Source organism: Ruditapes philippinarum, unplaced genomic scaffold (genome assembly GCF_026571515.1).
Source record: "Ruditapes philippinarum isolate M1 unplaced genomic scaffold, ASM2657151v2 ctg1573_1_1_1_1, whole genome shotgun sequence".
Classification (NCBI taxonomy): domain Eukaryota; kingdom Metazoa; phylum Mollusca; class Bivalvia; order Venerida; family Veneridae; genus Ruditapes; species Ruditapes philippinarum.
Genome location: NW_026862214.1, coordinates 4,248 through 21,844, shown reverse-complemented (window position 1 = coordinate 21,844; position 17,597 = coordinate 4,248). Strand labels below are relative to the sequence as shown.

At 33.5% G+C, this 17,597-nt stretch overlaps 1 protein-coding gene across 1 annotated transcript in view; it reads right to left on the bottom strand.

Annotated features, from left to right (window-relative positions):
- Nucleotides 1-17,133, bottom strand: part of LOC132718303 (electrogenic sodium bicarbonate cotransporter 1-like) — a 53,250-nt gene extending 36,117 nt beyond the window's left edge. The window contains 5 exon segments of the mRNA XM_060701994.1: nt 1,402-1,617; nt 3,132-3,292; nt 4,415-4,553; nt 14,933-14,986; nt 17,037-17,133. Coding sequence (XP_060557977.1) covers nt 1,402-1,617; nt 3,132-3,292; nt 4,415-4,553; nt 14,933-14,986; nt 17,037-17,118 — 652 coding nt within the window. The 5' untranslated portion in view covers nt 17,119-17,133.
- Nucleotides 17,134-17,597: the final 464 nt, after the last annotated feature.

The window sequence follows — 17,597 nt, the reverse complement described above, 5'->3', positions numbered from 1 at the left end:
GCCCTCAAATAAGTGTGTGAACTTTTGACCCATTCCCTTCAGTAGTTATGGTGATACCAGCTCACATGCAAAAAAGTTGAAAAAGGTCATAGAAACGCAAAAAGGCAAATCAGAGTTACGGGACTTTTGCCAATCATTTCAGATAATCACAAAGAACAAGCATGTGAAGTTTCAACCCATTCCCTTCAGTAATTTTGGAGATACCAACCTGACACCAACACCTAGGTGAGTACAAAAGCTCTCCTTATTTTTCAAATAGTCAAGCTAAAAATAGAAAAGCTCAGCTACAGGGAATCTTGAGCTAAATTTTAAAATTGCTGCCAAAGACTTAAGCAGAATATCTCAAAATAAAGTAAAGCAACAATAAAAAAAATTAAAATAAAAAATGCCAAAGTTTGGAAAAAACAACCACAAAAATAGCTTCAATTTCATGGAAAAAATTAATTATGTGTCAAAGTTAATGAGGCCTTATCATTGAGATTTTATGGCACATATGAAAAAAATGAGGAGAAAGTTTAAAGGAAGAATTTCAATATTGTTCTTTTAATCAATAATGTAAGCTTAATGCTGGCTTAACAGATGATTTAATATTTCTGCAACTAACTAAATGAGAATATCTGCAATTTTCACCTTTTAGTTTTTTGTTCAATTGCTCTTAGGGGAATTTCCACTCCCTGGAATTTCTACTTTAAACCATTAAAGGAACTCCACAGAGGTCAAAAAGCTAAAATTTAGAACTTGACTTTCTAATATAGATCGCCAGGGCACTTATAACAAAACGATATCCAGAGATGATTTAAGAAATACACTAAGAAATAAATCGAAAATCTTTTTTTTTTGGTGCTATTCTTAGCAGGATTTGAGTAAAAAGCGTTGCAATGCTTTTAAATTTTGGGTCATTTTTCACAATTATAATTATTGTCTTAGAAAAACGGAGTGATCCAATAATAGAATGATATGAAATTTTGCGCACGAGCTATTGGTCTAACCCAACATCAAATGGAACATTTATCTCAAAATCCTCTCATGTCAAAGAACTTCAGTGGAGTCCCTTTAAGTAAAATAATATGATTTTATTCTGTGTAAAAAGCATTCCTTTGTTTTGAATATCATTCACTACTTGTTGAACTTTTTTTTTGCTCTTGTATTGTGTACTTAGACTTAATGGCCTTAAAAAAGTTGTCATAAACTTGAAACTTGCATTTGCCTACATTTGTTAGATAGATTACACTTTTATTTCCCACACAAATTAGAAGTAGAAAAATATATGAGCATAAACACATCTAAAAATAAAAGCTGCTAAAGCTTCAAAACAAAAATCCATGAAATTCTAATCAAACAAATGGTCAAAGATGGAACGGCATTTGTGATCGGACAATAATTATATACAGGACAACCTACCGTGATTATGCATTTCCTTCGGCAGTGAATATTTTCGTCCTATATCTGCCAGCGATCGTATAAGGGGTAGATGTATTTTACTTGACCCGTTATCGTGGTGCCGCTTCTCGTGTTTTTCGTTTAGATGGCGATGTCGCTGAAGCAGAACGTCTCGTACTTGATCCTTTAACGTTTCCTCCAACTGATTAGAGGCACACATGTTGTCTAATAACACGTCTGTTCAATAAAAACATCGGTTAAACCATCAATAAAAATACTGTCTAAACATTACTTGCTTGTTTGTTTGATTGGGATTTACGTCACACAGACACAGTATAGGTCATCTGGCGCATTCCAGCTTTACTGGTGGAGGAAGACCTCAGGTGCCTTTCTGTGCAGTATTACAGGCATGAACAGGCATCTGAGTAGAACCACAGACGTTCTGTAAGCTAGCTGGATAGCTACCTCACATGAAAGAATTCAAAGTCCCTGTCTGGATTCGAACCCACAGTGGGTCTAAACATTACCTACATGTTTTTCAATAGTGAAGAAATAGAGGATATTGAATGAGTGTAGATTTAATACTAAATTTATTGAATGATAATCATAATATTGGTTTTTTTCCCCAACGAGTTCAATAAATTTAGTATTGAATCAACATGAATATAAGATATATTCTATTTATCACATATCTATAATAACATTTTTTACAGCTAAAACATTTTTCATTGACGCCCATATAGTGTAACGCTAACATCAGCGTTACAAACACTATGTTTGTATATAACACAACTGATGTCATGTCAAAGTGTTATTTCACTAGTGTAGTATCAGTTTTATCAAATGAGTATATTACACTCCTGAGCCGTGACTTTTGTTTATGTGAAGAAAGTTTGTAGCTTATCTGAATCAATCACTTCCTGGAACTAACCAGTAGTGGTGTCATATGAAGAAGCATGGTTGTAATCCATGATCCCTGGGTTTGTAGGCAAACACCTGAACCAATAAACACCTTTACCCTTTTATCCATCTGTAGTATGATGTTAATCAAAAGTCTTTTGACAAATTTAGTTTAGCTTTTCTTTTGACATTTCTCTTTATGTGTGACCAGGACCCATAGTTATCAAAGTAATGAATCTTAAATTTTAACAGTGATTTTAAAATGACATTTATTCTGTAAGTTGTATATTGTTACATTATAATGTTGATTAAACTTTGCTACAAATACTTCAACAAGTTTGTCAATATCTTTGTAGCCTAATTATAGGCAAGTTCACATTTCATTAAAAGCCAAAAATTGAGCCTAAATCAAAATACTGATCAATAACATTCTTAGACCTTAATTTTAATACTATAGCACATGCGTGCTGAAAAATGTGTAATAGTAAATTATTTATCCGTAATTTTACGTCACACCAACACTTTAAAGGTCATACGGCAACTTTCCAGCTTAAGTGGTGAAGAAAGACCTGGGGTCACCATCCTTCCATAATTTCAGGAATAACCAGGCACCAAGAAGAACCACCGAAATTCTGTAAACTAGCTGGATAGCTTCCTCACATGAAAGGTCTCTGACAGGATTCAAACTTTCTGTGGTGAGGGGCAAGTGACTTGAATATGTGAAAAGTTACTAAAGGAGTCCTTGGTGTATGACAGGAACATCATGTTTTGTCAGCCCTAAGCCTGTAAGCTGCTATTATTTAACTCTTTAAGAACTATCAGAGACTTATTACTACTGTTTGACCACTTACCGATGATCTGATAAAAGAATTGAACGTCCATATCCAGTATTACTGTGCCGTTATGTATACATGATCGTAGTTCAAACAGGGAATGTAACGATAATGTAGCAACATGAGGCTTCGACCATCTCTCTCCACCCTCCTCCACGTCCTCCTCAAACTTTATCCATCTGTAAACAAAATTGATTGATTTAATTTATTCATTTATTTGTCTTATTTTTTTATTCATTTTATTTATTTATTTACTTGTTTGTTTGTTTGCTTGCTTGCTCGCTCCTTCATTTGTTCATTCATTCATTCATTCATTCATTCATTCATTATTTATTTATTTATTTATTTATTTATTTATTTATTTATTTATTCATTTATTTATTTATTTATTTATTTATTTTTATATAAAGGGTCAATATCTCTTACTGAGTCAAGGGCAAAAACTCTACAAATACCGAATTAATCCACACGCCCAGGTGCACAACTACACATGCTGACCAATATTCCTATAAAGTTTTGTGACTCTGTAGGACAATTACTTTTGAGCTATGTGCGACACAACATGAGAACGGAAGGACGAGAGTAAAGCTAAATGCCCCCCCCCCACCCCTGAACTACAGTGGGGCCACAAAAATAAATAAATTTCTGGGGCAAAATGAACCTTTAATATTATAGAATTAATCTATATGTCAAAAACATCTAGCAAATGACATATATATATATATATAATTATTGATCTGGTGAGACATTAGCTAAGTCATCTATCACTAGGGCAGGCAGATCTACCATATTGATTTCTGTCTGTAACAGGACGTCTTCCCAATAAGGTCAGATTCCACCAATTAATTTCAACAGCTGGTCATTTACAGATACACATAATTTAATCCTTACATCCTTAGACAATCTGTCTTATTTAAGCAAAATCTGTTATAAAAAAATCCGAATATGTCTGCAAATATGGGCTCTGGACTTGGTGAAGTTCAGAAGAATGGTGTGAAATATTCCTATTAATTCATAAATTATAATCATTATTTTTTTTCATTTTCTGCTGAGGTCATCAAATTTTAAGGGGTCACACTTTGGACACATGTTGCTTAAGCCCAAGATTATTAACCTTTTTAAAAAGTTCAAAAAGGGGCAATAATTCTGCCAAAATCTATGTTAGAGTAATGAGCCTTGTACAGAGTGACGCTGATGCTGACAACTGAGTGAGTACAATAGCTTTCCCTACTCTTCGAATGCTTCCTATTCTTTGAATAGTCGGGCTTAAAATTACGCAGATAAAGGGTTTTAATCTTTACCTGGCAGTTTCCTTCCATTCCATTTCTCCGTCATGGGCAAACAATTCTCCCAACTCACAAAACAGGTCATGTGTCCTGTGTTCTTCATCATCTTCCTCTTCACCCAATAGAAACTGCACATGCTGAGATGGGGGTGTGGCTACAAAAAAGTAAACCAACCAATCAAATTTAGTTTTAGAAAAAACTGTTTAACAAAGATATCCCTGAACCTGTCATATAGGTTTTACCTGAAAGATAATCTCCAAAGATAAAATTATGCTGAAACTAAATTTATGAACCACATAAGCAATGGCATGAATGAAGTTAACATATAGTTAAAACAAAATTACATCAATGCTTATACTGCAATCTCTAATCACTAAAGTTCCCATAGGCGGGAAAATGGAATTGTCTTTTGGCAGAGTGCCAAACTTGCTTTCTATTTTAAAGTGTCAATAACTATAATTGGATTGTTCCACTAACATTTAGGAAAGTGTCGTAAGTCGTTAAAATTGCCAGCTATAAACATCCAGCAGACGTTATCTTCCAGGGCCGTTAATTAGTCGCCGATTTTCTTGCTCATTCGGAAATTGATGTCTAAGAAATATTTTTTCGAAACTCTTTAACAATAACAACAATTTACAACAATATACATTAATACATTAAATGATACTTGACAAGTTCATGGTCCTCAAATTTAGTAATGCTTTTCCTTATAAAAAATTTAAAATAATTACAAACATTTGTTGGTAGCTCATTTTTTGGGGGATTTTTTTATATTGAAATCCCTCAAACTTTGAATGGACTGTTCCACATTCAAAACTAGGCAATTCCATTTATACAAATTCAGCGAGTTCAGGGTGAAATAAGCTCATCCTGCACGTCCATGTAGCCTGACGCGATTTTTTTAGTAATGTCTCAGAAATTTCAGAATTTTCGTAATAAAACGATCACACTCAATAGGCAATTTCAAAGCTAGACATACGTCGTTTCTACAAATAATTTAGTAACCTTAAGACAAAATGTCTAACAAGAGTCCTTTTTTGCTATCAATTTCCTGTAATCTTTTAAATGTATCTTTCGAATCCATTTACACATTCACTGCAGTAACCGTCATGTTCCTTTTACCTAAAATAGTCCATAATCACTTATTATTTTACGCAGAGGTAACCAAAAGTCGTGCGACATTTACAACAAATTTCCCAAATATAGACCACAAGATCTTGTCATCTATAAGAAGTGTGATAACTTTCCATTTCATATTCCTTAAAATATATGCATTATTAAAGTAGGAGAAAAGAAAATTACCTTTCTATAGCTTATACATTTATATTTCACCAAAGTTTAGGCTCTCTATCTTTTAAGGTTATTCTAGTACATTGATTGTTTTGCTTTTGTTATTTTTGCAAAAAGCTGATAATTGGTAACCTAGGCGCAGTAATGTATAAACTCCTTATATAATCAAATAGGATTTAATCTGTTATTGCACTGAGGTGACAATATTTGCCTTTCAATTTGGGGATTTTTAGTGGGACAACTGTATGAAAATAGGGAAAATTTAATGAATCTATTATTCCCCTTTTTTCTTTTTTCAAATGACAATGAACATTTATATTATTAAAGTAATATGAGCGGCGCCATGACAAAACCAACATAATGGGTTTGCCACCAGCATGGATCCAGACCAGCCTGCGCACCCGCGCAGTCTGATCAGGATCCATGCTTTTCGCTATCAGTTTCTCTACTTGTTATAGGGTTTGTAAGCGAACAGCATAGATCCTGATCAGACTGCGCGGATGCGCAGGCTGGTCTGGATCCATGCTGGTCGCAAACGCATTATGTTGGTTTTGTCATGGCGCGGCTCATATTATGTCTTATTATAAATTATAATTGAGCTAGTCTGAGGAAGTCACCTCACTCGAGATATTTTCAAAATTAAATTAGGAATTTTCAAAAAAAATGTTGATAGTTAAAAGGCCTATTTTTTTACCTTTATTTTATGCAAAAATAATTTTACTGTCTGATGAATTTTTTGTATAAATGCACAACATTTTTGTCACCTTCCAATCAAAAGCACCATTTCAACATGACTTTATTATGTGACCTTCAAGCTAACTGTCAATCCTAGGAAAAATATTTAAATTCAATACCTTGCCATGGAATGAATTTTGCCATTCCTTGGGTTACTAGAATAAATGGATGGTGCACCTTAGAAAAATCAAAACAACAAAAAAACTACCACCAAAGATCTAACCTTTATGTTGTCTAGACAAATTACTCAAAAAAGTTGGGCAGTAATTTTCTCCAGAAACCTTAGCAAAGTAGATACACAATATGACAAGAAACCTTTCAATATTGTCAAGATGTATCGACATTTCCTTGTTTGTCCGTCGTGCGTCATGATACAAAACAAGAAAAAAAATTGGGCGAAAACGCAATTTCGACTTTTGAAAATGTAATTCCAAACTACTACGGCAAGTCAACAGACCTGTTTTCCTATGACAAGATACAAGACTTTCCTTGTTGCTATTGGTAACTTGATACAAGATAACCAAATAGTTACAGTAATTTGGGGAGTTCAATAACTGAATTAATTTGGTTTTCTGTTGAAATGAAAGCTATTAGGCCTTGGCTATTAGTATATTATGAGAGAGATGGTGAAGAAATATGATCAGAAGTATGATTTGAATTTATTTCTAATCCCTAATGGTACTAGATGCACTGACTTGCTGTAAGACTAGTCCATACAACCCTCTGTGGAATCATTTCTTTACAATTATAGTATCTTTCTTTTTTTTTTTTAAAGTAAGATTTCACAATAAATTCAATGCTTGTAGAGCAATACCTCTCATCAGCAAACAAAATCTTCATCTCCCTGAACAGTGATGCTTAACATTAAACAAAGGTTGTACTTTTTTATTTCATTATATTATTCTCTACACCCCTACAAGGCCTGGGAAGTGGCTGTGTAGGCTAAGTGGTTTAAGCATCAAGACTAATTATCCAAAGATTGTTGGCCATGTGGCAGCGGCAAGCCATTGTTTCTTTAAACAAGAAACTTTACACTCATTGCTTTGTACAGTTGGTTCCAGGAACAGATTCAAGCCATTGTTTCCTTGAGCAAAACAAGATTGCATTTGAGAAAAATGCTATGCCACCGCATTAATACAACACTAAATTGTAATGTTGGAACAGATTTTTTTTTGTTTCTATACAATTTTGAAGATTGTCATAATGCATAGATCCCTGACCTATCTTATTCTTATTATCAGATTAGTGGTTAAATCTGTTGTTAACTCAATAAAAGATCAGAGTAGGAATATATCAATGCACTCGAGTCTGGTGAATTTGGTGGTGAAGGTCATATTTCACACAGCCTAAATTTCATGACTACATCAAAGAACAGTAAGACACTTTGTCAAAATCTAGGTCAGCTGAAATCAAAGTTCACTTTACGTCTTAATCTGTGCACATGGTTCAAATTTCATAGCTGTACATCAAAGGACAAGAAAGTAGGTCACATCATCAAAATCTAGGTCACCTGATATCAAAATTCAATTTTTCAACTAAAACTGTGCACATGGTCAAAATTTCATTGCTGTACATCAAAGGACAAGAAAGTAGGTCACTGTCCCCTTGGGCAAGGCAAAATTTTGGACCCAAGGGTTTCATTCAAAACAATCTTGATACAGGTCCACCGAACAACATTTCAAGTCAAATATCTAAGCTGTAGCTTTCTCCCATTCAGAAAACATTTGTTTTATTTTCTGTTTTTACTATGTGTACATAATGAGAATCACTGCCCCCGGGCAGGGCCAATTTTGACACCAGGGGAATAATTTGAACAACTTTGGAAGAGGACCTATAGATGATATTATATAGCAAACATCGAAGCTCTATGCCTTGTACCTTCAGATAAAAATATATTTTTTTATTTTTTTACTATATATATATATGTATATATATATACATATAAGGAAAGCCTATGGCCCCCTGGGCGGGGCTAATTTTGACACTAGAGGCAAAATTTGAACAACTTTGGTAGAGTTCCTATAGATGATATCATTTAAAATATTTAAGCTCTAATAAAGACAATAAGATTTTTTACTATAAGTATATATTGAAGATACATATAAGGAAAACTAATGACCCCCCGGCGGGCCGATTTTGACCCCAGGGCTATAATTTGAATAGTCTGTGTAGAGGTCTACCAGACAATGCCTTCTGCAAAATACCTAAGCTCTAGGCCTTTTGGGTCTTTGGAAGAAGGTATTTTAAGTTTTTACTATATGTACATATAGTGAAAAGCAATGACCCCAGGGCGGGGCCGATTTTGACCCCAGGGCTATAATTTGAACAATCTTGGTAGAGGTCTACCAGACAATGCTTTATGCAAAAAATCTAAGCTCTAGGCCTTTTCGGTCTTTACAAGAAGGTATTTTAAGTTTTTACTATATGTACATATAGTGAAAATCAATGACCCCCGGGGGGGGCCGATTTTTGACCCCAGGGCTATAATTTAAACAATCTTGGTAGAGGTCTACCAGACAATGCCTTATGCAAAATATCTAAGCTCTAGGCCTTTTGGGTCTTTACAAGAAGATTTTTTAAATTTATTCTTATAATTCCTTTTGGTTGCCACGGGGCGGGGCTGATTTTGACCTTAGGGCTATAATATGAACAATCTTGGTAGAGGTCTACCAGACAATGCCTTATGCAAAAAATCTAAGCTCTAGGCCTTTTCGGTCTTTACAAGAAGGTTTTTTAAGTTTTTACTATATGTACATATAGTGAAAATCAATGACCCCCGGGGCGGGGCCGATTTTGACCCAAGGGCTTTAATTTGAACAATCTTGGTAGAGGTCTACCAGACAATGCCTTATGCAAAATATCTAAGCTCTAGGCCTTTTGGGTCTTTACAAGAAGATTTTTTTAAATTTATTTCTTATAATTCCTTTTGGTTGCCATGGCAACCAGATTTCTGCATGGAATGAAATTCTTTGAACAACTTTGGAACCCCTTCACCCAAGTATCAACCCTGCCAAGTTTGGTTGAAATTGGACTAGTGGTTTTTCACAAGAAGATTTTTTAAGTTCACTATATAATCTATATAACACACACACACACAAACAAACACACACACAGGTGAATCGCTATATGCCACCGCATCGCAGATGCTGCGGTGGCATAAAAACTTTACCCTCATTGCTTCATACAGTTGGTTCCAAGAGTGTTTCAAAAAGCTTATATATAGCGTTTGTTTTCATTGAACTGATTATATATCATATAGACAAGCAATCTTATGACTTCAATAAGAATTTTTTCTTTCTTATTTAATGACAAATAAATTTTTTTTGTAATAAACTTGAAAACCATTATCAAAATTATTTTCAACATGCAATAAATACTGAAAAAAAATCTTACAATACTATCCTAAACATGAATACATTACTCAGAGCCCCACATTTCAGCTCCATAAATGTAAGAAACTAAAATTTGTCTTGGAATTAAAGAAACATGCTTAGATAAAACAAAATCATAATATAATAATAAACACAACATATTAAAACTTAATAAAATAGGTTAATTTACTGCAGAGAAGTTAGGGAAAATAAAGGTAAACTAAAGAGGGGGTAAAAAGGTTAAAAAGAACCAATGCAAACATCGAGAAAAAAAGTAAAATTTCTAACAAAATCAGAATCAAACTGAAAATGGATCTAGCTAAAAAGGATAGTGAATTGAAACAAAACAGGGGTGTCCAAAACTAAACAAGGTAGCCAAACATAATATTGTAAAATAAATGAAAATGATGTGTAAAACAGGAAGAAGGGGGAAATAAAATCAAAATTAAATCATAAAATAAACTGTCCTTTCATTTGTTTTTCAAATAAATATTTTTTTTAAACTTTTAACACTCTACATCATGGTTACTGTAATAACCTGGTTCAAACAAGAATATAATGCCCAACAGCCTATTTCCATGGAAACAGAAAAACTGCTAGAAAATGAAGGAAAAAGAAAAAGAATTTGGATAAACAATAATAAACAAAGCATATATAAAGGCAATATAATAATCTTTAACTACCAAATAAACCTGTGGAGAAAATAAAAAGCAAATTCATTAAAAAAAATAAAAAAAAAATTCTAAAAATAGAAATAAAATCTAAAAATAGAAATTTATAAAAATCTAAATATAGAAATAAATTTAACTGGGTCATCACTATAGCAATAGATGCGGCATCATTATCAATACAGTGGTACATCTAGGTTATTGCCATGGTAATAAGCATTGAAAGAGAGATCAAATGGGTCATTCAGAGTACAAAACTCAACATGGCAACACAGTCTTGAAGTTCTTTCATCTGATTGGCTGTATTACATGCCATTACTGAAATCAGCCAATAGCAAGACTCAAAATTCAGACTGATTCCCCACATTCAAGTTTTATAAACTTTACCCAGAGCATACTTTTTACTACAATATTCATAAGCATATTCATATGAGATTGTTGCTATAGAAACACCAAATCAGGTCATCACTATGGAAACATAGAACACTGGATAATACCTTGAATACCCTGGATACCTTTACTACACTCGGCCTGTTCATGGTGGGCTTTTCATATATAAAAATATTCAATATTTTAGCCCTACCTTATACTTTCAAACAATAAATCTATAACAATGATTAAATAAAGTCGCTTGTTAACTCTTCAGTAACAAAATAATGGCCTATTTCAAAGTTAGATTATTATACAAGTAAAAGTAATTTGACACAAAAACCTGAGATGGCCAGTGTGACTTTCATTTACAAAATGGTTATGAAATGATTTTTTTTAGTAATGTGGCACAGATATATTCTAACATTATCACTTAACCCTTAAAGGGAATTGGTCTAAAATGGAATGTATGTAATACAATAAATAATTACGTTGATAGTATTTATTCTCATACATAATGACAAACCATGAAAGAATTATATCAACACATTAGTGCAGTAAAGGGTTAACTCCTATTTAATTATATAAGGCATTAACCAATTACTGCACTAAGGTGTTGACAAATATAGATATAGTTGGCAAAACTTTGAAAAGCTGATATTCGTGATCCGAAATTACGATATATTTACATAGCAGATAATAAAATATTCTAAAATATTAATAATCATCATATAATTATTAAACTAAATCAATTAGAACATAATCAATTTTTTATTTTCAAAAAGTATCATAATATGTAAATGGAACATTTCTATTGTTTTCATCAAAATTTGAAACATCTATGAAAAACATGTGCCCATTGTAGACCAATCCACTTTGACTTGCTGACTTGACCAGCGTCCATCTTTGAAACTTGTCATATATATATTTTTTTTTGAATTTTGGCAGTAAACAAGTATAGAGATATGCAAGACTGCCAGATGGACAAGCAAGCTGGCCTGGCAGTGGATTGTTGTGTACAGATGGCAAAAACAGCAGTTTCTGTTATCAGCAGTCTATGGGTTAATATTCTAACAATACCTAAATCTAAAAGTTATAAAAGATCATCTTTTAGTTATCTGAAATGTTTGAATATCAGAAACTATACAATATTATAATGTATACATATTATATATTAATGCATATAAAATATGTTTGCAACAAAAAATACATATAGAAGCATAATATGATCTAACCTTTACAACAGCTGATTTGTGTCAAAGTTTGACATTGGTTTTAACAAATTAACCATTACATTTACTAAAATATCTAAATATTTGGCACCAGTGTATGTTAACATGGTTCCCCTGGGAATCTTCAATCAGGAGCACGGCATGTGGTGTTAATGCTTGTCTGTATGGCAACCACTATCAATAACCAATATTTTATAACATATTGTAACTTTAAAAGGGGGCATGACATCTAAAAGTATTGCTTTCAGGATAATGTTTCTTGCCTTACAATAGTGCCATTTCATGATAATCAAGTATTTACAATCTGGAAAAAGGGTGATTCCTTGGAAGTTGATAGATTTGATAGTTTTGAAATCATCCATCTATAATAATAAGCAATTTGGACAAACATTCTATTTTAAAAAGGGTCATAACTCCAAAAATATAGCTTTTAGAATAATGCCCCTTGTCAAACAGCTGCCACTGGTCATGATAAGCAAGCGTTCCAAGTTTCATATGGGTACCTTCAAAATTGTTTGAGGGTTTGGCTACATTTTAAAGTTTTTGTATGACAACAACAAGCCGCAATTTAATTTAAGGGACAAGTTGTTACCTTTGTTCTGCAAAGCACTGCAGTGCTTTGGCTTTGACATGAAAATAAGTTGGCGCAATTTCTAACTTGTAGAGCAAGTGCAATAAGAAGGTATTTTACAATCACATTATGACCGGAAGACTAAGTCCCAAACTAGAAATGTGTCCATAGGACACGGATGCCCCCACATGCCACTGTTCTGTCAATCTTATGATCCTAGGTCAAATATTTTTTGGACTACATTTGCCACAAGTTGAAAACTAAAAATCAAGAAAGGGCCATAATTCTGTTAAATTTGGTCCGGCAAAAATTCCTTCCTTTACTACCATCTACACATTAAGGTTGTTAATCCCTGGAAGTTAAAGCAAAATCTGCCATCCCGTTTAAGAGGAGTCGCGTTCACAAAATTTCTATAGTATGGGATATAATGAAAAAATCAACAAAGGGCCATAATTCTGTAAAATTTGGTTGCAGCAAAAATTTCTTCCTTTACTACCATCTACACATCAAGGTTGTTCATCTCTGGAAGTTTAAGCAAAATCTGCCATCCGGTTTAAGAGGAGTTGCATTCAGAAAATTTCTACATAGTATATAGTGACAAAAAAAACAAAGGGCCATAATTCTGTAAAATTTGGTCGCAGCTAAAGTTCCTTCCTTTACTACCATCTACACATTAAGGTTGTTCATCCCTGGAAGTTTAAGCAAAATCTGCCATCCGGTTTAAGAGGAGTTGCGTTCACAAAATTTCTACATAGTATATAGTGAAAAAATCAACAAAGGGCCATAATTCTCTTAAATTTGGTCGCAGCAAAAATTCCTTCCTTTACTACCATCTACACATTAAGGTTGTTCATCCCTGTAAGTTTAAGCATAATCTGCCATCCGATCTAAGAGGAGTTGCGTTCACAAAATTTCTACATAGTATCTAGTGAAAAAATCAACAAAGGGCCATAATTCTATTAAATATGGTCGCAGCGAAAATTCCTTCCTTTACTACCATCTACACATTAAGGTTGTTCATCTCTGTAAGTTTCAGCAAAATCTGCCATCCGGTTTAAGAGGAGTTGCGTTCACAAGATTTCGGGACGTACGGACGGACGGACTGACGGACAAGTGCAACGCTATATGCTCCCACATTGTGGGGGCATAAAAAGGCAGGGTTTACAAACAACTTGGTGGTAATAAGACGTATTTTACCATCTGATTATGGCCGAAAGTCTAAGTGCCCGCTAGGCCGCCGGCGTTACAAACAACTGGCCAATGTCTTGAAAATTGACATTATGATAAAATTTAATTGAAAGATTTTACCATGATTCATTGCTTAATAATAGAGCTACACAAATCAGCTTGCATAAGTGGTAACAAAAGTAGAACCTAAATAAATCTGCCCGGCTGATAAATAAACATCTTTAGCATTATCTACAAAAACAAATATAAATATATTTTCTACCTAAGTTTCTTATATCTCCATAAAGCCAGTCACATTACAAAAGAAACAATAATTTTGTACATTATTACCATACCTTATAATGAATATGACATTGAAAAAAACGACAATAATTTGTCATGTGACCATATTGAAGCAATTGAAATAATATAGACAAAATTATTGTTTCGTTTGTAGAGAGTTTTCTACTTTGAAATAAATTAATTTTGAAATCAGGACTTGTTCAGACAAATATTATCAACTCCTGGTAGATGTCGAAATTTTACATTTTTTTCACTGCAATTTCACGAACTAAAGGAAAGATTTGTATTTGTCCAAGCAAGTCCTGTTTCTTCATGATAACAAATTATGATAACATTTATGATACATGTATTACATAACGGGCTCCTTGTGATTTTTTCTCTCATTCCACAGCATGCTGCAATCCACATGGAACATGTGACATACAGACGGACGGACACACGCTGTACATAAATACGTAGACAAAGCCTTCTTATAAAGGCATTATATTAGTGACAAGAGCAAAATGTTATTAACAAATGTTCGATAGTTTAATTATCATCGTTAACCCATAACCAGCTGAACTTAGAGTAATTAGCATTCGGCACCAGTATGAAGCCCGGGCCCGTTTGACCAGGCTGGATACTGTTGGTAGCTAAGTATTTGCATTTTGATATTGAAATCCCTTAAAACTTTGAATGAACTGTTCCAAATTCAAAACTGGTTGAATCTGTTTCGTACAAAAAAGTTCAGCCGGTTAAGAGTTAAAGGGAAATTATCCATCCGAGGGTAATTTTCGTTCACATCGTTATCACTCCATGCTTATAAGAAAAATATAAGATCGTGTTACCATAGAGACTACGGCTGCGATTTAGGGGGCTTTCCTCGTGTTTATGTTTGGGACCTAGAATTGAAACAAGGCTGAAAAATGAAAAACCCATATAATAAATATGAGTAAAAAAAAAAAAAAAAGCAACGTATAAAAGCTGTGTATGTAAATTATCAAATAAAGAACTTGGTATATTAAAATCTAAGGAAAGACACTTCAAAATTAAATGTGATACTACATAGAGAAATTCTACATTATTTTTCCGGGTTGTGTTCCAGCTACAGAATTACTAAGTGTCAATAGTATGTACTTATTTGATAGTCTTGGGACTACTTTTCAATAGAATATTTAAATTACATTGGGGTTTGCAAGTCACCATTTGTGTTTTTCCAGTCTTTTTCAAATCATCTTATGATATTAAGTTCACAGGCAATAACAATTTCTGAAAACATACTTTCGAAACAAATACACATTTAGATTGAAATGTAGCACAGACACTAAGTGGTTAGACCCTGACTTAGGGGTTGGACCCTGACTTGGTGGTTGGACCTTACTTAGTCGTTGGACCCTGACTTGGATGTTAGACCCTGACTTGAGGGTTTGACCATGTCTTGGGGGTAAGAACCTGACTTTGGGGTTTGACCATGTCTTGGGGTTTAGAACCATGACTTTGGGGTTCGTTCCTAACTTAGAGGCTAGACCTTTGACATTAGGCCAAACTTTGCTCCACAATTGACATCTCTCAAGTAATGTTTTTAACATTCTAAATATGTGGGAGCATCTCTCTCATTTATAAACTTGTTTTAAAATGATTTCCAAATGAATTACAAAAATCCCATTTATAATCAAGGCTCATTTAAGATTACATTTCCCCGCTTTTATTTTTTTTTTAATTCATGTGGAAATTGAAATAAAACATGTTGTTTTTTTAATTGACACAGATGCTACAATGTGTTATAGTGTTAAAAGTTCCTGAAAGATGCCAAGGGCAGTCTTTGCAAGGTCGTGAGATGGCTGAGGCCCTAATCCTTCAGCAATTCAATAATACAATTGGTTTAATTTGTGAAATTCTGTTCAAGTGATAGAAAAAAACGAACAAGTTGCAAATCAGAGAGGGAGAGTTTTTTGTTGAAAATAACCAAAGAATTAATGCATCCCCACAAATTTCACTTTAATCTAAAATAAATTAAACAACTGAATTCAATCACTTAAATCTGATATGCAAATGCAATTTTACAGATTTTTGTTAACCAAAGCATCCTGATCAAGAAAGATCTGGATCAACTGAAAGGTTGAATAATTTACAAAGCATTTTTTCTAATCATTATTCCAATATACCAGTAAAAGGAAATTGGAAGTTTCTATTCCTAGATATAAAGAAGTCTAATTTCCAACCTCAGTTTTTTACCTTTGACCCCAAGTCTAAGTTAGTAGCAAAGTGGCATTAAATAAATATGATTCAAATTTCCTTCCTTTTTTGTTAACCATCTTCTTTTAACAATTGTGAATACATCTTTTTTTAACAGTTGTGAAGTTATCTTAAGTAAAGTCGCACCTAGTGACTACACACTGGTAATTAAGAGACGGAAAGAATGGAAACTCGCTAAAAATCTATTTTTACACTCTAATCCACCAGAAGAAATATGGCAGAACATGGCAGTTATTATTCCAGTCTGAAAGGGATTTTGTACATTTTATAATTCAGAGAGACTTCTCGACGATGGTTCGCCAATGGAAAAAGATACCATAATACACTAAACAGTATTAAAGAAAAATGAGCCGCGTCACGACAAAACCAACATAATGTGTTTGCGACCAGCATGGATCCAGAACAGCCTGCGCTTCTGCGCAGTCTGATCAGGATCCATGCTGTTCGCTATCAGTTTCTTTACTTGTTATAGGGTTTGTAAGCGAACAGCATGGATCCTGATCAGACTGCGCGGATGCGCAGGCTGGTCTGGATCCATGCTGGTCGCAAACACATTATGTTGGTTTTGTCGTGACGCGGCTCAAATGAGAATTGATTATTTTCGTGACAATGTTACAGAAGTGATAATTAATTTTACAGTTGATGTTTTATAAGAATTTGAGGATCTGGGAATTATATACTTCACACTAGCCCTACCATGATATGTCTCGCGTCTGCTAATGCCGCCAAATCTCGGACTGTTTCTACCACCTGACGAGAAATAGAAGTTTTGTAGCATGATTAGAGGTATATACAATAACTTAATAATATATGCTATATAATATTGTGTATGTACTATATTAAATATATTTGTACTATATTAAATATATCATTAATTATAGACTTTTGACAGGTTTATATGGCATTGTATAAATGGTTGTAAATTATATAACCGAAACCATTTGTAACCAAATCCCCATGATAATTTAAAACACCATTTGTTTAGATGGCTTAGTAAAAATGGTTGTATGCTGATAATACTACAGCAAACATGGTAATGCACTACCATTACCTGTTAAAAGTCAATATAACAAACTTATATGCATAGTCATATAACCTGTTAAAAGTCTGTATTACAGACTTATATGAGCCAGTCATATAAATGAGCCAGCCATATAACCTGTTAAGTCTTAACAACAAATTTATGAGCCATATAACCTGCTAAAAGTTAACAACAATCATCATTACATATATATGTGTATAGATTATATAAACCTC